Source organism: Pipistrellus kuhlii, unplaced genomic scaffold (genome assembly GCF_014108245.1).
Source record: "Pipistrellus kuhlii isolate mPipKuh1 unplaced genomic scaffold, mPipKuh1.p scaffold_m20_p_4, whole genome shotgun sequence".
Classification (NCBI taxonomy): Eukaryota; Metazoa; Chordata; class Mammalia; order Chiroptera; family Vespertilionidae; genus Pipistrellus; species Pipistrellus kuhlii.
Genome location: NW_023425540.1, coordinates 29791256 through 29813194, shown reverse-complemented (window position 1 = coordinate 29813194; position 21939 = coordinate 29791256). Strand labels below are relative to the sequence as shown.

Genomic DNA, 21939 nt, shown 5'->3' with positions numbered 1-21939 from the left:
TACTCATGAAGGGAGATATAAAGTACCTATTAGTTAGCCAGGAAATGAGAACTTAGAAGCACATAGCACCATACCAACCTCTCAACAACGGGAACAGAACTGAGGTGTGGATCATCCTTAAGCAAGTCGTGACTACTTTTGCTTTTCCCCTTCATGCTCTAGAAAGGAATGCATGGTAAAATCATAAGTGGGGGAGGAAAAAAGAGTCTTCCAAAAGGACAAGTGAACAACTTTACATAAAATCTAGTACCGATAAAAGTGGTGAGCAAAAGAAATGTGTTCCTGAAAATTTCAGTATAAACTCAAGCTTTATAAATGAGAACCTTCCTGAATTGGCTGAGAATATTATTTTAGAAACATCTTTTCTTTCAAAAGGTGACATATCCTTGAAAATAAGTTTATTAATTACTATTTCCAAACACTGAACCCTCTTAAGATTTACATACAGCTAAACTAATTAATTTAGCCCAGATAGTAAAACTTAGAAGATAAATCATGAGTAACTTGAAATAAATGTACACTATTATCCTCCTAATAGATTCTTTACATTGCACAGAATCGCTTTTTAAATGTGCCCAAGCAACCACATGAGTGCACCTATAAGATGCCATTCAACAAGCAGAAAACACAGAAGGAAAGAGCCTCTCAAGTATGACAACATTCATCAGTGACCAAATGCTTAATAAATGCTTTACTTTCAAAGCTCATGAGCTCAATAAATTTATATTTTAGTAGAGAAACAAGTCATGGGAAGATATAAGCAGGACTATAAAATAGCAACTACTCCTACTATTAAGTATATACTTTGTGCCAGGCACTGTGCTATAGTACACTATTTCTACTCCTCCTTTACCTCCCCTCCCTTCTGAAATATATTTCTCCATCAATACAACTTTTCCTGGGTGAGAAAAAAAAAAAAAACACAAACCTTTTTATAACTGCTTTTGGAGTAAAAATGTGAACATCTTGAAGTAAAAGAAATAGTATATGCATCATTATTGTAAATGTGGTAAAATTTAATCACAATTTTAAAAATCTAGTTATTAAGATTCTTTTATAATGATATCTACCATTTAACTTGCCTCATAAAAACTTCTTGTCTGATTATAAGCTTTCATTTGAAAATATTTTATGACATTTGAATTTAAATTATACACAATGATTTAGGAATAAACTTTGAACCAATACAGACAACTGAATAAAGCTATTATTTAAGACAGTAATAGGAAGGGAGGAATCTGCCAGACAAAAACCTTTCAAATATGTGAAGCCTAGGATCACATTTTCACTTAGTTTTTACTTCTCCAAAGTCTATCGCATTCCCCAAACAGTCCCTATGTGAGATGGGTTCTGGTATAATATTATCCCCATCCTCCCCATAACCCGCCAAGCCTCTGGATGCAGCTACTTTGTCAACATCCTTCTTCAATGTGTTCAGAACTGAACAAAATGCGGCAAATGTGAGCAAAAAATGCAAAGAATGTTAAATTCCTTATTCCAGAGACCTTACTCTCTTAATAATTCAACCAGGGCTTATAGGCTATTAAGTCTTATACCTGTTCAGCTGATTTCATTAAACTAAAGTATAGAATTTACATGTGCTCCTATTACGTTTCAACTGACAAGTTCAAATAATCAGGCACAGGTTGACAACAAAGCACTCTTTGGGCAGAAGTATTCAATCAGCTATAAATCCATCTGACTGTACTATCTCCCGGATCACATTTCCTCACGCCCTCCACAAGAATATGAGAGACTCTGACAATGTGCTTTCCTGAACTCAAGATGTGTCGTTATGGCACACCCCTATCATGCAATCCTATCAAAAAGGAAATGAGTCAGTCTGGAAAGTCACTTAACCAGAGTCTTAGTTTCCCCATCTATAAAGAAAGGAAGTTGGACTAGATCCCTTTGAGCTATAAAATTCTATTATTCTAAAAGAGATTTTTATCAGGTAGTAGAAAGATACTGAAATAAATAATGAAGGAAAGCGAACCCACGTGGGAGAGGCACCTTGTCACGAATAAATGAGTGGGGTGAAGCGGTGTCTGTAATCCCATACTGATAATCCATAAACCAGGGGGACTCTATCTTATTTCTCCTTTCACATAAAGGAAAGCCTCAATTCAGACTTCACCCATTATTAAGTTGTGATGTTTGACTGGTTCTGGAATAAAGCTTAACACTGTGGAGTCACTGAAAAAAGAAACTTGATAAGTAAATGAATAATGAAACAATTATTTTCAAGTCCTCTGGAAATATTTAATTTCATGCAACTACTGAAATGGCAAATTGTTCTTAGTCATTGTAAAAGACACCTGACTCTGTTTCTGATTATTATATACATTTTAAAACAGTAAGGCTAAATTTTAAAATATATTTATTCTATAAGTCATTCAACATTCAAGCTAGCCTCCCCGCCCCCCTTTTTTCCCTAAGGGTTCATTGTACACAAAAGGTAAAATGTATTTTGAATGGTGCTCATAGTGTAAAGAATAGTTCAAAAGCAAAATAAACAAATACACTTCATTTGAATCTCTTTTAAATTTATCTCATGCACTGTAGAGAAATTTTCTTTCCTCTATGTCAATAAATTTAACAATTTTTGTTCTATTTTCTCAAGATGAATTTAATAATGACTCCATTATATAAACAGACAAAACAGCTAAATTCTGTAGGCCAAAGACTCCGCACAGCATACCAAGACACACTTCCATGTGGAGAACAGGCTGTGGCTGGGTCATGCTGTACAGGTGTCTACTTGTGCTCTCCAGGCTGCTCTGCTCAGGCTAGTGGCAAGGACCCTCTGGGAGGGCTCTGGAAGGGCACTAGGTTAGTTATGCTGCGCATATGGCATCCTACCCCAGAAAGCTGAACTGCTGAGGAGGTCTCTCCCCAACCTCTAGATTGCTTGAGCATGAGGGTGGCAGCTTCTGCATAACAGTTATGGTCACATTAGAGATTGTTTGATATTCTTTAGCTCTCTGAGAATAAAATACAAATTATAACAGAGTATATTGTTTAAGACATTTAATATTCAAAAACATTTCCAAGATTGTATAATATATCAATATAAGGATATACATAGCCTAATTTCACTATTCTAAATGGTACATATTATTTCCATGTTACAAAGAGAAAAATTGAGGCTCAGAGAGACTGTTATCCAAATTCACCAAGTACTGGTGGAAAGTGAAGTGCCAACATAAGTTTGTATGACCTCAAATCCATGCTATTTTTACCCCAACACACTCTCACTCAAAGATGACACAAAGTTTACCACCAAGGAGCTCATGGCCTGGAACTCCACACAATAAGGCAGAAAAAAAAAAGGGGGGGAAATGTTTCAGTAGTATATAATGAGAACAAAGTCAGGGTTCTTATACAATAAAGCAAAAAGAATATTTTTAAAAAGAAAATGTAAGGATCACAAGGCAAAGGTTAGACCAGAAAAAGAAAAGACGGTATTTTAGGTTGGAAAATAAATATGACTTTGATACCCAGAAGTGGGATAGGACACTTCAGGTAGGGAGAACACAAAGACACAAACACAAAAGGGAAAATACAAGGCATTTATGTAAAACTAGAAGCCCGATGCACGAAAATTGTGCAAGAAGATCGGCCCCTGAAACTGCCTCTGCCTCAGCCCTCACAGCCCTGGCTCCATTCAGAAGGATGTCATCTGGTCTAATTAGCATATTAGGCTTTTATTATATAGGATAGCAAACAGTTCAGATCTGCTGATGCAGTGTTTCCTACGTTTCCCTGATAAGAATTGCAGGGAATCAACAAAAGTACAGCTTCCCAAGCCCCTCCTCCCTTGTTGTAGAGATACTTCCTCAAGGCACTCAGAATGAGGAAGAGCCCAGAAAAAAATATATAGTCTTATCTCCATGTTCAGAGTATTAGTTTAAAGGTGATAATTGAATCACAGTAGAAAACAGATTACTCAAGAATATTGAAGTCAGTGAGAAAAATATATATATGACCAAAATATTTCTAATATGTGCCCACTTTAATTCAGTTTTAATGCAAGGGGTATAGTAGTGTGCTTACTGTGTGCTCAATATTAGCCCACCAAAACTATGCTCCATGGTTAGGGGAGCAAAAACATGGGTAAAGAAGTAAAGACAAGGAAAACAATAATGTGCTTTTAAGTCAATGCTAGTGTTAGTGTTGGTAAGAAAAAGATGACTAAGTTAAGCAAGTAAGGCAGTGTTAGGTTATAGAGTTTTAATTACTACAGTAAAGACTTTGAACCTAATCCTTAGATCTCAGTGTTCGCTAACTTTCCAAAAAAGAAGACATATCAGAGTATTTGGGAGTAAAAATATGATAGTTTAGAATAGATGATTTTCTTGAAGTATACTTATTAGAATCACTGATGTGAACAATGGCAGGGCACTATATGGGTTTCAGCAATGAGTACTATGGGGAAGGTGAGCCTGAGGAACACAGTACTTGAAGGCATATGGGACGTATTTGAGGTAAAAGGCCAAGAGGTGATATATAATCCAAAGACATGGATTTTATAGTGAGATAGATGTAGCTTCAAATCCTAGCTCTTGATAACTTCCTGCTTTTGTGACTTTGAGCAAATTATAACCTATCTATACATTAATAGAATCATGGGTAAAATGGGGATATTAATAATACCTATCTTAAAGGGCTGTGATGAGAATTGATAAAATGAATAAATATATATAAATATTTAAATGAATACAAGACCTTTTGGTCTATCACTATTTATAATACTAACAATAATCATTATCATCTAGCAAAACCATTAAACAAATAGCAGTTAAAATCTGAATCATAAAGTTCTTTAACTTTAGTTCTAACTGACTGGAAAAAAAAATTCCAGGTTGAAAAAAACTATCAATTTTTTTCTTTTTTTCCATCACCATTTATCCCCCCCATACCTTCTCCCACCTCCCACACCTGCCCCATGCTGTCCATGTCCATGAGTTCTTTTTAAGAGGGAAAATCTTCTCAGAAGATGCAAATATTACTGACCATAATAATTTTACAAATTAGTTCCATGAGTGTTTACTGAATGTGCTCTGTGTCCAGCAGGAAATACAAAAATGAGTAAGATATGAACTTTAATTTTTTTACAATTCAGAAAAAAGGGCAAATTATGGTTTTACCTGACTAACTCGATTTACTTCCACCTCTTCTTCCTCAGCTTCCTCTCCAAATGAAAGCAAATTAAAATTTCTAATTAAAAAAAGGGAAAAAGAATTAAAAAAAATTAGAAAGAAAAAGTTAAACAAAACTTATAAATATTCTATTCTGCCCCTGTCCCCCCCAAAAAAAATAACTTATAAGAAGAAATGCTTTCTGTTTAACAGTAGACAATATTACTTAATATTCAATAGAAATATACTAATGATCTATATTTTTAGCATAATGTTATGGTTTTGGCCTCAGACCACATATGATTAATATACTAGACTAAACTAATGACCAAAAATCCATTCTGAGCACTACCATTAAATATACTAAGTCAAGCAGGACAGAAATAATTAAGCTTTTTATATTTGTCAAAACTGGTTATCAAAATTGAGAATTCTGAAAAACTAATAAATATATAGACCTGAGAGCACTACAAATGGGAAGCAATTAATCTAGTGACTGTCAAAATATGGCTTAATATTTTAAAATTAACAAGTTAAAATTGTCAAATAAAAGTCCATGAGGAGAAAAAAATAAATCTCTTCCTTGAGCCTTCAAACCAAAGATTTCCCAAGAAAAATAAATGATTTGTTATTAAAACTTTTCTTTAAGCCTTAGCTTGTTTGGCTCAATGGATATAGTATTAGCCTGCAGACTGAAGAGATCCAGGTTCAATTCCAGTCAAGGGAACATGCCTGGGTTGTAGGCTCCATCCCCAGTAGGGAGAGTGCAGAAGGTAAGCTGATCAATGACTCATTCTCATCATTGATGTTTCTATCTCTCTCTCCCTCTTTTTTCCTCTCTGAAATCAGTAAAAAATAAATAAGTAAAAAAAAAAAAACTCTTCCTCAAATATTATAAAAATAAAAGATTTGGTAACAAAAAAGAAACTTTGATTTCAAAACCTAGATGCAATCAATGAATACCACATAATTCCCAATATATTTACTATAAATTAAAAACAAAACAAAACAAAAAACACCCAACTTCAGAACTTGTTATGAAGATAAACTATAGAAAAAAAAAATATTGTATCAGAACACAGTGAGAGTGACCTTTCTCCCAAAGATAAATGTCAAAATAAATAAATAAAAAAGTAAAAGGAAATTAAATACATAGCTCTATATAAAGTTATTTTGCCATAAGACATCAATTGCTTATTAAAATGTCTGCCTCATATCTGAGAGTTTATAAAAACAACTTAACTTATATTATAGGTTATTAAGGAAAGAAATGAATATGTATTAAATCCCTGTATTACTGGGCATTTTCAAATTCCCCTTCCCATTTAATCTTCATAACAACCAGCTGTTCTATTTATTATAATCTCCATTTTATAAGATGGGGAAACTAAAGGCCAAAAAAATTAATAAAATTCGCTTTTTATTTATTGGGCTAGGCAGGATTATATTTAGAACTGTTTGAACCTAACACTTTAACTACAATAAAATCTCTAATATGGATGCCACAATTCAATAAGAGAATCAACTGAAATCTAACTCTCAAATATCTATTTTAATAAGACAGACTAATAATGTAAAGAATACTGTTCACAAAAATACTGGAAATTAAAAAAAGTAATTTCTATTTTTTTGAAAACTATTCTAAGGAAATATCTAGAATACAGAAATAGCATTATACTTAATATTTATAAACACCAAAAAAGGAGTGAAAAGTTATATAAGCATTGTCATATACTTCATATTTTACTTTCCAAGTTCCTTATACTGAGCACATATTAATTGAAAAACAAGTGAAAAACAGGACAATTCTCAATAACTCATTTATATAAGTAATTGCTATAGTAATCCCTACTTATTTATATTAACACAGATTTTATATGGACATCTGAGGCAATATTTTTTTAGCTTAAGTTTAAGTTATATACTGTATCTGAATACAAGAAATGCTAATGCAGAATAGAACACACACTGGTAATTCAGTTATCTCCCTGGTCCAAACTGGCCTTCCTCTCACTAGTAAACAATGTTTACAAAAGGAAATGAAGTGAACTAAATGAATCAGTGTTGCTTTTCAAGCTGAAGAAAAATCTAACTACTATGATTACTTTGTGCCTTTGGGTTTCAATGTCTTTACTTTCTCCTCTGGTTTCTCTTTTTTCAGCTTTTTTATTTCCCTTGGAATGATGTCATCAAAAGGATTAAATAAAACCTATGAAAAGAAACATTTTTAAAATTAAAAACAATATTTAATTGTATTGACATTAGTGTCTACAATTTTTCCTTACAAAAACATTATAAGTATAGTGAAACATATACCACATAAAGCTCTTCCACTTACATGGCCTCAATATAATCTCCCAATAATCCTATGTGCTATTAAGTAAAGGATATCTTATTCTTATTTTACAAAGGGAAAAAATATTCAAGAAAACTTAATATATATCATAGTATGAAAAACAAAATCAGGTCTCTTCTGATTTTGACTCCAAATCAAATGTTCTTAAAGATCACCCTCAATGGCTCCCTCAATGAAGGATCACTCTTAAATTACCAATGAAGTCACTTCATTGGATTAAATAAACCTAATTCCTCTAACTTTCCATTCTGAGTTGAGTTCATTCATTAGATTATCATCTAAAATTTCATCTTAGAAATCAAAACTTTGAATTTAAAAAGTCTTAATCAGAAATTGTTCCTAGCCCTGATCATGTTATTCAATGTTTAGTGCTGATCCACACACCACTGAATGGTCTCGGATATGATTCCCAGTCAAGGGCATATACCTGGGTTGGTTTGACCCATGGCCCTGTCAGAGCACATGCAGGAGGCAACCAATTAATGTGTCTCTTTTACATTGATGTTTTTCTCTCTCCTCTCTTTCCCCTCCCCTCTCCCTTCTACTCTTTCTGAAAATCAATGGAAAAAATATCCTCAAGCGAGGATTAAAGAAAAAAAGAAAAAAAAAGAAAATGTACCTAAATTACACAGAAAAAATCTGAGTTGTGGCTTAATTTAGTATAAAGACTTCATCTGATAGTTTAAAAATAGTAACGATAAGCCCTGGCTGGTGTAGCTCAGTTGGTTGCCAAAAGATTGCCAGTTTGGTTCCCAGTCAGAGAACACATGGCAGGGTTGTGGGTTTGACCCCAGTAGGGGGCGCGCTGGAGGAGCCGATCGATGTTAGGCTCTCACACTGATTGTTTCTCTCTCCCTCTCCCTGCCTCTCTCTGTAAAAAACAACCGATAAATTATTATTTTTTAAAAAGACTACTGAAAATTTCTTCTATGACCATTTAAGTGCTATATCTTATACTAATCATGCTCCTACCTCACAACTTTTTATTCTGTGTGGATTAAGTGGTCTTTCTTCATTATCAGTGTCTACTTCTGCCAGTCGCAGCATGTTATATATTGTATCCCCTGTAATCTATTAAATAAAAACAAAAATTTAATTGCAAATTATTACATTCATTCTTTGAAATAAGGGAACACTTTTCTTTTTTAAATCAATCTTTATTGTTCATATTATTACAAAGGTTCCTCATTTCTTCCCCCCTCCACCAGGTTCCCACCCCACCCTCCGACCCCTCCCCATCCCCCATTGTCCTCATCCATAGGTGCACAGTTTATGTTCAGTCTCTTCCTCCCTCCCTTTCCCCGATAGTAAATCTGAAATAAGGGAACACTTTTGAAAATATATTTTAAATAATTAAAAGGGAATTTCATATTATTATTTAAGAGCATATGCATTAAATAATACAGAAAAAGCAACTTCACCTTAAGAGGAAAAAGCCTAGATGAAGTGCAACCCCTCAATAAAATTTTTATGAAATTTCCTATATACTTTTACTAAAAACTAAAATGATGCCAAATAACCTCTTACTGAATGAGAACTTTTCATTCAAACATCAGAAACAAATGTAGACTTTATAATAGGATAGAACAAGCAAATAACAATGTGGTAATTGCTTTGCAGATATTCTCATTTAATCCTCACAAATATCCTAAAAGTAGCTATAAACATTATCTTCCTTCTCCAGATAAGAAAACCGAAGTTCAAAGAAGTTATAGAGCCCACAGTGATGGCCTTTCAGAATGTGTAGATTATATAACATCAACTGTAAACAACGGTGCAGAATGGCAACCTAAACCTCATCTTATTAAACACTTTTATTTTTTTAAATAGTAGAAATAAAATCTACAATATGAACATCAGCAACCTATGTCGGAGTGGCTCAGCTGTGCCAATGCATACTTCTTAACCCACGTTGTTAAGTATTAAGCAACAATATTATAGTGCATGTTTTTAGCGGGACGCCTTTCATTCAACATTTATCAAGTTCTAAAATAATACCAATTTTATATTTGAGCTAAGTTTGTTTTCACCCTTTCATCCTCCCAACATCCAGCTTTGCCTAGGATATGGAGAAACCATTCTTACCGAACCAGTAGAGGGAGCTGACACACTAGTGATGTCTATCATGCCTAAGACAAAACATATAGGAGTGTAGTGTTCATGAGAAGGGAGAAGAATGAGAAAAGAAAACCTTCAGAAACCTTTTTAAAGGAAACTGTTAAAAATTCTATGGAAATGACATTCCCTGATATTATGTTGATTGTGTGCAAGATTAAATAGTTATTACTGAAAGTAGTATTTCAGGTAAACATGTTTAATGTTTATATAACTTCCACTTTAAACTTATGGGAATTCATCATTAACAAAATAAACATTAAACCGCTAGTAAGTTTTATTTCCTAGGTATCTTGCAAAAAAACATAAAAAACAGTATCAGCTGAATGGCATAGTAGCTAATACGGTTAGTACGATTTTAGAAAAAGAAAGTTTAAAGTCCCAACCAATGTCTTATTTGAAACACACACACAAAACTTCATAGTTCATTATAACAGGAATACAGTCCATCATTTTTGAAAAGAAATAAATATCCTAGGGAATAATTTATGAAGGCAGCTCATAGGTAAGTTGATCATATGTATCACAGAAGCCTAATACAATGGACACAAACCTTTCCAAAGATGGTGTGCTTATTGTTAAGTTCATCTGCTCGACCCAGTGTAAAAAAAAACTGGCTGCCATTATCATGAGGACCAGCATTTGCCATGGCAACCAGTCCTCGCCGATTAAAACGCAACCTTGAGTGGAATTCATCCTGAAGCATAAAAAGAAAAGATTTAGTGAATAACCTCAGTGATAAGGCCCTTTATATTCAGCTAACCAACAAGGTTCCATAAAGCTTCTAATAAGAAATGCTGAAGTTGTACCTAACTGTTTTTCAAGTATAATCATATCCAATATTTACTATTCCTTCAATGCTATTAAACTTGGACTCCAGTAGCCTCTATCTTCTGAATATACTCAGCTACAAATTCAGCCTATTTTGTGGAAATCTGCCTACTTACAGAGACACGGTACTTGATGAGGAATGGATTTCCAAGAGTCATTCCCCTATTCTCCCCTCCTTCAAAGTCATCTAAGTTTTTAGAACCTTCTGTTTTTTCTCCAATAAAATTACCTTTGGATCACTACAGAGTCTTCAACTATTGCCCCCCTCCAACCTATTCTAAACCAGAAACAATTGCTTTTCCTTGTTTTTAATTCAAGAAATCTACTGTGATTATGTTATGTGCTTTACTGTGTTTTTTAGAGTCCTGAATTAAATTTTTTAAAGGGCAGTAGCAAGCCCTTTTAAGGTGGTTTCCTTGCCATAGTCGAGCTACATAACATTAGTTTCTTAGTTAATAGAATTTCTGTCCAGGCCCCATTCTTAGACTCATTTGTAATATAGTTGTTATATAATCAAACTTTTCAGAAAGGAGTTTATTTTCCCTTTAAAAATAATTTTCAAGAGATTTAAATTAAAAGGATCATAACTCTGCATACTGTATTAAAAATGACATATTTGGAAAACTTACCAAGATAACTTATTACCTGAACATGATTAGCAAAAAATCTCAATTTAGAAATAAACTGTGAAAAAGAGCTATTCTGTTTCACAAAATAATAGAATACAGAAATGATTCCTACAAGGTCGAGGCTGTAAAACTGTAAGATATCTATCTCAATTTGGTAAAATATAAAAATATGAGAAACTTTTATAACCATTCCACATTTTCTAAAAATATTATCATCTGGAAATTAAAGCAAACAAAAATAGTTCAAGTATTTTTTGCAAGAATCATACAGTGACTCAATTAAATATTAAAGGAAACTCCAGGTACTCTGTCCCATTTGTATAAGCACAAAGTCTTCAAAAACACCCATATTTTAAGAGTTGTTAAAGTTTACTCATTCAAAGAACATGCTATTGGTACCATCAGATTAACAAATAATTTAACTTATAGCTTTTACCTGAACCCATGTTATTCTTAATGTCTTAAGCATAACATCAACTCTTTTTTCTTTTTAATCTATGTTGGTAATTAACAAACCACTGACCTATTTATTAATATTCACTTCTTTTGCTAACAATTTTATGTTGCTTCTTTCTTCTTTTCCACTGAGTTCCTGTTACGGCATGCGTTTTGTGCTACAGAGTTCTATCTATTGTATAAAATTTAGAATTACATCTATTATGGACTGAATTGTGCTCCCCCAAATTCCTGTTTTGAAGCTCTAATCCCAATGTGACTGTATCTGACAGAGGGCCTGTCAAGGAGATGCTAAGGGTTAAAGTAGATCATAAGAATGAAGCCCAAATCCAGTAGGTCCCCTTATAAAAAGAGAAAAGACACAGAGCTAGCCTGTGCAAGTTCTCTCTCTCTCAATCCAGGGAGAGAACTTTCACCAGGAACCCACATCGTGATCTTGGAGTTCCTAGCTTCAAAAATTGTAGAAAATAAATTGCTGTTGTTTAAGACATCCAGTCAATGGCACTTTGTTATAAAGGTCCACGCAGATTGATAGAAAGTTCATATAGTATTAAATAAAATGTTTTAAAATGGAATGGCATATGCAATGTTCTAAAAATGTTTTACATTTACAGAGTTGCAGAATCAAATATAGGCAAATATCAGGAAATATGTTATATCAGGCTTTTCTATTTTTCACTCACCGTTTTCTCCACCTGAATTTAATCTAGCAAAAAAGTTTGTGATAAGACAACTTAGAATTCTTGACAGGGTAAGTGCTGTTATTATACCTGTGTAATTCCAATTATCTGATAGACACCTGATTTTGTGCACTAATGTGAAATACATTCTCTTCTTGTGAGGCATAATTATTTTCAATTAAGAAACCCAAGTTTATCTGCAAATAAGTAATAATAAATTAAGTCTCACCTTGAATGGGGCTCCATAGATAGACTCTCCACCAGTTCCTGTGCCAGTAGGATCTCCCCCTTGGACTATAAAACCAGGTACAACTCTATGAAAAATGGTCTTGTCATAATATGCTGAAAGAAATAAAAAATAATTTATTAAAGTCTAAAACAAAGTGTACCTCATATCTGTAGTTACCAGAATTACTACAACTAGTGTCATAAGGTTCCCCCTTCCCTGAATGTTAAGTAGGTTCCTAAACCAAAACCTTTTCTTCCCTACTTAGTATAAAACTAGAGGCTCAGTGCACAAAATTCATGCACAGGGGGGTTGGTGGGGAGAGTTCCCTCAGGCCATCCTCCCCTTCTCAAAGTCCAGGAGCCCTCAGGGGCAGGAGGCGACCTGGAGATCAGGGGAAGGCAACACTCCAACATACCCCTGCTGCTACCACTGCCAGCAGTGCAATTCTCGGCCAGCCCTGGTTACCTGAGCCTCAGGATGGCCCTGGGCAGCTGGGCAGCCACCATCCGAGGCTTGCCTGCACCTTGGGCTGGTCCTGGGCAGCAACTTATATGTAGTATCTAAAGCAATTAAACTGACAGAACCAGAGAGTAGAATGGTGGATGCTGGAGGGGGGCATGAGGGTGAGGAAACTGGTAGGATGTTGGTCAGAAGATACAAATTTTCAGTTATACAATTAATTAGCCTGGGGGATCCAATGTACAGCATGGTAAATACAGTTAATAATACTGTACTGAATACTTAAAATTTGCTAAGAGAGTAAATTCAAGTGTTCTCATCATAAAAATATAAGGAAAGATAACTATGTGAGATGATGGATAGGTTACTAAAATTGACTGTAGTAATCATTTCACTAGTATATATATTAAATCATCACATTGCACACCTTTAAAGAGTCATGACATATAACCTAAATATATACAATTTCATCAACTGTATCTCAATAAATTTGAAAAATAAAAAGCTCAAAACTTCCCTTTAATTGTGAAAATCTTTGGGAGTCATAGCTGAGGCTATGCTTCCCCTTCCTCGTTTTCATTTACTTATTTTTAATTATGGAAACCATGTTTTAAAATATATCTATAAGAATGTTACAAGATCTAGAAATATGATGACTTGTTAATAAATCATAAATAAATAGACATGGACAGAGAATTAAAATGGTGTTCTAGCCCAGCTGATGTGGCTCAGTGGTAGACTGTCCACCTAAGAACCAGGAGGTCAGGATTTGATTCACGGTCAGGGCACATGCCTGGGTTGTGAGCTCGTTCCCCGGTAGGCAGTGTGCAGGAGGCAGCCAATCGATGATTCGCTCATTGATGTTTCTTTCTCTCTCCTTTTCCCTTCCTCTCTGAAATCAATAAAAATATATATTTTTAAAAATTTTAAATGGGTTCTCTGAATCATATTTTTAAAACCCTGACTTTATTCATTTACAAGTATTTTCATTTCAATTGGGCTTCTTGTTATTCTTTGTAATGATAATTCTATCTCTCATCTGTTCAATTAAGATAACTGCTCTAGTTACTTTTCTATTCTTTCTTCTTATACTCTTAGAAACAGAGGAATGATTTCTTATTGTTGCAATTAAGTTTCATCATTACATAACTTAAGTAACTTCTTTCTTCTTCATTGTTATATTATATCCAGATGTTCCCTGCTTCTTCCATTTGCCTGATCATAGACTGTAATCTACTATTCATTCTTTCTAATGTTTTTCTACTGTCCCTCTTCTACTGTAAAATTTGAGCTTTCGATTCTTCAAAACTTCTTTCCAGAAACAAATCTGACTCTTCTACTGTGTTGACTCTGTTGACAGTTATTTGATGCTTCTCTAACTGAACTACGTGTCTGACTCAATTTCCTTCCTGCCTGCCATAGCAATTATTAATAATGGCCTTTGCAGACTTTTTTTTTCCAGCTTTCTTTTTTTCTTTTTTTGGTCTGAGTATATTTACTCCTTAGATCTTCCCTGGTATTATCTATTGTTCTAATTATCTATTGAAAGAGCTTTGACTGTGCCCTCCTATTGGATATTTTGGATTCTCTTTCACACCTTGCTCTGGACTCAAAATGCTGTTTTCTGAACCTTGATTAACCTTGTCTGGCTCTACAAATCCGATATAACTTAGCATAATGACTTACAGTAACTGGAGATATTCAAATCCATATGCAATGTATTCTAAATGCCAAGAAGTTACCAAAATATATGGAATGTTTTAGTTCTGTAAGGAAATATTCTGAAGGGGAAAACACTCAAGTGAATGTATAATTCTGTGAAGTCTGTTAAAAAGAAAAATACTGCCTATCTCTCAGGTGGTTGGAGTTTCATCCTATGCACCAAAATGGTTGCAAGTTTGATCACTGGTTGGGGCGAGTACAGGAGGCAACTGATTGATGTTTTTCTCTCTTACCAATGTCTGTCTGTCTCTCTCTCTCTCTTGCTCTCTCTCTCTCAAATCAATAAACATATCCTTGGGTGAGGATTAAACAGAAAAAGAAAAATAGTCACTTTATGACTCAAATCTAAAAAAATACTAGAGGCATTGAATGCTAAGTGGAAAGCTTCATAGAGAAAGTGGAATTTTGAACAGACATTAAAAAGAAGGTAGACTTAAGCAGAAAAAAAGAGAAAGTATTCCAAATAGAAAACTGAAGATATGATGAAATTGAACATTTGAAGCAGGTATGCATCTATGGTCATACCACCCTGAATGTGCCCGATCTCAACTTATCTGAAGGAGGTCTGAGGATATGTGTGAAAGTGGGAATGAAAATAAACTGCTTCAGGAGGTAAAGATGATCAACTAACACCATGGGGTTATTGAGTGCAATAAAAATAAAGTTGAAAAGCTAGGAAGCCATGCTGCCTAAAGATTCAACTACCAGATGAATAAAGAAGAGGGTAAAGATATTAAAGATGAGTGGGAGGAAGACCAAGTAAAAGGCAATTACAATTAGGTGAAAGTCACGGCAGACTGGAGAAGAACCTGGTAAATTTGGTTTTACACTGATTTTAGTTTTAACTGACACTGGAAGATTTGAAGAGAAAAGTCCACTTGGCAATTTGATACGTAAATTAGCACTAAGATGAGAAGAAATGGCTGGAATTCTATATTTAATAGTCATTTGAATGAAGTAGCAACTCAAAAGTAAAGGCAATGGAGAACTAGAGGCAATCTTAGGGAATGCCCATATTTAGAGGATGAAAGAAAGAAATGGAAAATAGCCACGGACACCAAAAAGGATCAAAGCATCATATGGTGAGTAAATTTCTCTGTTAAAGATGTAGAGATTTATTTATTAATTTTTATCTCCTCTATTTCCTGAAACATAGTTCAACACCTTATCACTTCTTTTAACTCTTATCATTCATTACCACTATTTAACACCAGTCTTCAATGTTGTAGAAAAACACACTGCAGTTTGTGTATTTTTACAAAATTTATCCTACAGAATAAAGCTCAAGAATTATGATTACCTTCCAAACAAAGCTGAATGAAATTTCTGCAAGCTTTAGGTGCTTCTTTTGACCACAACTCTATATCGATATCTCCAGCTGTAGTTTTCAACAAAACCTGTTGAAAGAATAGAACCTCATTATATCAGATTATCATTTTGCTTGATAATCAGTTGAATGACCTAACAACTTTGAAGCATTCGCTAATGAGTTTTCAGTTTTAAAATAAAAATTAGAAACTTTGCTTGGCTTGTATTGTTATACTCATAAAAATTTCAACTATTCATGTAAGTCACTGTACATTTGTAGTTTTCAAATACCATTTTCAGAACTATTTAAGATTTAAGAAAAATAACATACACCTTGTTCAATCAAAGAAAAAAGTTCATTCACTTAAAAATAAGTAATTTAAACTTATTTTAATCAAGATAGTTTCCCAAAGCATTTCTTCTAATAAAATTGGTATAGCAAATTAAGAAATTAAAGAACAATGAACACATGAAATTGTGAAACTGTAAGACAGTTTTACAATTACTGTTTTACATATAAATACTTTCTCATTCAAACTCATAAATGATAATGTTTATAAAGGAATAATAGTCTTAATCTAATTCTGGGTTATAATTAAAATTCTATGCCTGAAAATCACCATCTACAGTAAATGGAATCTTTTGATAACCTCCTTTCTACCAGCTCATAAAGGCAGTTATTCCTTGGTGCAACCAGCCATCTTTCAACAATCAGAACCCCTACTGACCCCATAGGAAGAAATAGCTGTTAACCATTTTATTAATAAGCTAGAGGCCTGATGCACAAAATTCGTGCACTGGGGGGGGGGGGTGTCTCTCAGCCTGGCCTGCCCACTCTCACAGTCCAGGAGCCCTCAGGGGATGTCCTACTGACATTGCAGGCCCGGTCCCAGGCCATCTGGCCTCCCTCTGCAGGAGATGACCAGGCGATCAGGGGAAAGTACTGCCCCCATAACCCGCCACTGCTGCCGCTTCCAGAGGCCATGGCTGCCTGCCCTTGGCCCTTGCAGCCCGCGTGGCTTTGTTCAGAAGGATGTCTGGAAGGACATTTGGCTGTCTGGTCTAATTAGTATATTATGTTTTTATTTTTATAAAGGATAACCAAAAAGGTTAGACTCTAAATTTGACTATTGTGGCATAGTGGGAGTCCAACTTCTCTAGGATCACTTTTTCTCCCCCAATGTACCAATATGGGTCAGTATCAATCAATGATCAATGGTTAATGATTTGTGACCAGCACCATCATTTAAAATAAAGTGTATGCAGTGTGACTATGTACGTATTTAAAAACATGAAACTGATTTCTCACGGGATGTCAGTGTCAATGAGGTAAGTCACACTTTTTATTTTCTAAAACTCCTTTACTAATTTCCACAAATTTTTTTAAACTGGAAAGAATTTAGAAGTCATTAAGCTAAGCCCCACCACCCAATACATTATACAAATGCCTCAAAGAAATTGTAAATTGCCCAGAGTTTGAGAGCTTATTAATAGCAAAGCAGGAATAACATTTCTCTCATTCCTTCTTCATTCAGTGTATTTTTGCTCAGTTGCCTTTCAATTTGTTTCAGAAGCCCAGATATTATCATAACTTATATGACATTGATGAATTTATTATATACTTTTGGGCCTTTATTAGCTTCATAGTTCTTTCATACATATTCTTTAATGACCATGGGGGTGGGAGAGGTGGATATATCTATATTATGGTAGTTTTTATTTTAAAAATATAGTATTATATTATTGATTTCAGAGAAGAAAGGAGAGGGAGAGAGATAGAAACATCAATGATGAGAGAGAATCATCAATCAGATGCCTGGGGACTGGGGAGAGAACCCACAACCTTTTGGTGCAAAGGGCAATGCTCAAAAACTGACCCACACTGGCTAGGGTGAAGAAGTGAACTTATATATATATATTTTTTTATATATTAAATACGGCATTTAAACTAGGACAAAATAAATACAAAAAGAAATATGTAGATTTCTTCCCTGTATCTCATGGGAGTGTGCGCTCACTGTTTAGAAACTACTGTTCTAAAAAACAATCAAATGCACATCACTGCCATTCTTTTACAGGCTCGAGTCAGGCTGCCCAAATTCAAATACTGACCCATGTGCTTATAAAGGATAAGGTAGCTTCCTTACCTTAGGCATGATGTCTAACATTCCTGTGACTCAATTTCCTTATCTAAAACTAAGAATAAGAATAATCTTGTAGCTTTGTTGTGATGATGAAGTGAGTTATTATACATAGATTGCTTGGAACAGCACCTGACAAAATAATAAATGCTCAAAAAGTGGTAGCTATTATTGTTGTCATTATTTTCATACAAATTTTTTGGACACATACCACTTACATCTCCTAAAAAGAATGCATAAAAGTAAGGTTGGGTCACCTTGCTTACCAGGGTTTCTTAACCTTCACTGATAAGCTACTGAATTAAAAAAGAAGACCCGTGGCTCCCTCCTCCTTTGGCCACACATACATTCCTACTGGCTATTATGTTTTGTCAGCCATCAATAGCTTCCTTTCTTTTTTGTTAATCTTCACATGAGAATACTTTTTCCATTGGTGTTTTTTTTTTTTTTTTCCTTTTCTTTTTTCCTTTTTTTCTTTTGAGAGAATGAAAGGGAAGAGGAAGGAGAGAAACACCAATGTGAGAGGGACACCTCTCCCACTTGTCCCAATCAGGTTGGGGAACAAACTGAAACCCAGGTATGTGCCCTTGACTGGGAATCCAACTTGCAGCCATTCAGTGCGGAGGCCACTGGCCAAGGCAGTGGTCCCTTTTCTTAAAGCTTCTAAATGAAACAATACTTTGATAGTAAAAAGCTACCTAAGAATAAATGTTAATATGTAATTTACATTAAATTGTATGTGGAAATTTAATCTTCAGTGAATAAGGATATTTCTATCAAGTAGTTCATTTCTGTGTCATCATGCATCAATTACTTCTAAGAGAAGTATTATACTCTTTGAAGAGAGGAATTTTGTCCCGTTTATTCTGAATATCTCTATATCCTTTCAGTACTTAATGTAACATTAGAGTATAAACACTACACAAACATTTATTGAGCAAACTTATTACATCTGCTTTGAATTCTTTCCATACCAAAAATATTTGTAAGAGGTTTTTTTATTGATTTTTAGAGGAAGAAGAAGGGAGAAAGAAAGAGAAACATTGATGTGAGGGTGAAACATCGATTGGCTGCCTCCTGCACACTTCCTATTGGGGATGGATTTCACAATTCAGGCAAATGTCCTAACCAGGAATCAACCTAGCAAACTTTTGACAAAGTCCAATCAATTGAGCCACACCTGCCATGGCTCCAAGTAGGTTCTGTACCTACTTTGGTACAGAACTTAGTAACTTCAATGTCTTCACTCAGCCTTATGCTGGAAAAAAAAAAAAAAGTCCAAAATTGTTTTTGAAGTAAGACTTGAGTCAGGCCTGATATTCTCCCTCAGTCCAATTCTGTTCAGAAGGACAATACTTATCACTGTTTGCAGACACAAATTTGCTTGATTATTTGGTCAATATTTATTTCACTCAACCAATTCCATTATAATAGGGACAATGGTGGTTTTTCTTTTCATTTGTATCTAAAACCGAACATAGAGCCAGGCAGCTGCTAGATGTTCAATAAATACTTTTAGAATGAAAGATCTCCTGTTCAGGCAATACCTTTGTTAAAGATTTTCATCTTTATGACCATATAAAATCTTCCTCCAGAGTAAAGCAACTAAATTTGCCCTTGATAAGCTGCAGTATAACCACAAACTCACTGATGCTGAATATTTATCAGAAGAGAGAAATAATATTAACTAATCCATTCATTCAGTACATATTTGAACATTTCCTACCATGTGTCAAGTACCATTCTTATATGTTTATCTTGGCTTTTGTAGGGGAAGAGAAAGGTAAAGAGAGGAGACAATCTCTCTATATAAAAGCCTAAGTGACTGGCCGACTGGCCGGTAGCTATGACGCGCACTGACCACCAGGGAACAGATGCTCAATACAGGAGAGGAAAGCACAGGCATGGAAACATGGAACAGACTGATGAATCTCAGAGAGAAGGGTGAAGGGGAAGGGCAGGAAGAGATTAACCAAAGATCTTTCATGCATACTAGAGACTCAGTGCACAAATTCGTGCACCAGTGGGGTCCCTCGGCCTGGCCTGCACCCTCTCACAATCCAGGACCCCTCGAGGGATGCTGGAGAGCAGGTTTTAGCCAGATCCCCACAAGCCAGGCCAAGGGACCCCACTGATGCATGAATCAGTGCACTGGGCCTCTAGTAAACAATAGAAAAAAACTAAAGGGGTTAAAGGGACAAAGCAATGCTGGGATGCAGAACATAAATGAGGTTTGATATTTTATAAAAGAGTAGATAGGCAAGGCCTCTGTGAAAGTGACATTTGCCCAGGCTAAAAAGTATACTAGTATTAGAGAAAGGAACCACAAGTGTGAAGACCCTGCCTACCAATATAGGCAATGAAATCAATCCCTACCAGTATTTATCAACTGGGGATGAAAAAAAAAAACATTTGGAAATAAAAAAAGTTAGCTATTCTGGGTTTTCACAATCATATAGGGTAAGAGTGAAGAGTAAAGAAAAGTTCAAACAACCAAGAATTAAAGTAATTGCTTTGCCCAAAATAACTACTAAAATTTTTGCTGGGGCTGTCAATTACAAAACTCCCATTATTCTTTTCAAATTGCCCTCATTATATTACCAAATGTCAATCAGCAAAAGATTGCATGAGTATCATGATATAGTCATGCAACAGAATTATATCTGATATAAACTTAGTTCACCCTAATTCAGTCCCCCTGTTTTCTACATTTTGCTAGTTCATTATGTTTCATATGTGATGATAAAGACTAGGTCTTGGATTAACTCAGGTGATATTTATTACATCACTGACTCCTCTACTTCATACCGCATATGAACACCTTGGAAGAGAACTGAGACACCGTGACGCTCAAATCAATCAGAAAAGTATTCTTCCGTTCCAATGTGGGAACGTTTCCCATGCCCCACTTCCTGTGACTGACAATGATCTCATGTTTTAAGACTAGCAATATACCTCATCCATGAAGCTTTCCCCTAACTTCCCAGCTGCTCACTTCTCAGTACTCCATAAGCAACATGCTCCTCTCTCATAAGCACGCCTTCCAGACATGTCATAAGATTTTTCTTTACCTGTCTGCCTCCAAACTAAACCATAAGCTCGTCCTGGGCAACAACTAGACCTTATCCATCCGTCTTTGTATCCCCAGCACCTAGTACAGTATCAGGTGCCTAGTTCAATGATTGCAGACTAAATGGAGAAAGAGAAGTGAGTAAAGATAAAAAAAACAACAACAATAAGTCAAATGTGTTCATGTATTTAGGTTTTTACCTAAGACCCCCTGCCTGCATGAGTTGGGCTGAAGCAGGAAACAGGACCACAGGCTGGTCGATGGAGAAATCTCCACTTGGGGACTTTTTCAAAGTGTGCCTATGCTGAGAAGTGCCAACAGATGGTTTTCCGATGCCATCCTGATCAGAGGCCGGAGGAAGGGCAAGCCTCCTGACCTGGGGATCCTTCCCAATCCTAGAACTCCCTTCCTCGGTGAGGTATCACTCCGGGGGACCCAGGTGTCCTAGGCGGGGATCTCACCTTCCCGTTGGTGGGAGGCTCCTGGATGTAGATATTGCTCATGCTGGTCAATGCTCAGGACTCTGCTCCTCACTGAGGAGGGACCGCGGGTGACCGGTCCCCTAAACTTATCCACTTATCACACTTCCTTTCGGTCGTTCGGTCGCGGGAGAGCTCCAGTCTGTCAATATCCGGAAAGAAAACAACACCCAACCCTCTCTTGGCCCGTAGCTAGCCTCTCACGGACGCCGCCATGTTGCTCCGGGATCAGAGCACCGCTAACCCTGAGGAGGGGGAGTCTAATATCCTTTAGGGAAAGAGGAAAAAGTATTAAGCCCATATCTAGATAACTTTAATTTCTA

General features: G+C 35.4%; 1 protein-coding gene across 3 annotated transcripts in view; it reads right to left on the bottom strand.

The window, feature by feature from the left end:
- Window positions 1-21863, bottom strand: part of CWC27 (CWC27 spliceosome associated cyclophilin) — a 143301-nt gene extending 121438 nt beyond the window's left edge. The window contains exons 1-8 of one of the 3 annotated variants that reach the window (XM_036409100.2): window positions 21599-21863; window positions 15919-16015; window positions 12438-12550; window positions 10166-10309; window positions 8470-8568; window positions 7247-7350; window positions 5151-5220; window positions 79-158 (exon numbers count right to left, since the gene is read on the bottom strand). In XM_036409100.2, the coding sequence (XP_036264993.1) occupies window positions 79-158; window positions 5151-5220; window positions 7247-7350; window positions 8470-8568; window positions 10166-10309; window positions 12438-12550; window positions 15919-16015; window positions 21599-21640 (749 nt within the window). In that variant the 5' untranslated portion in view covers window positions 21641-21863. Of the gene's footprint in view, window positions 1-78; window positions 159-5150; window positions 5221-7246; window positions 7351-8469; window positions 8569-10165; window positions 10310-12437; window positions 12551-15918; window positions 16016-18073; window positions 18098-21598 lie in introns of those variants that run through there. The other 2 variants (XM_036409098.2, XM_045571176.1) reach the window with 2 other exon arrangements.
- Between the last annotated feature and the right edge of the window lie 76 nt (window positions 21864-21939).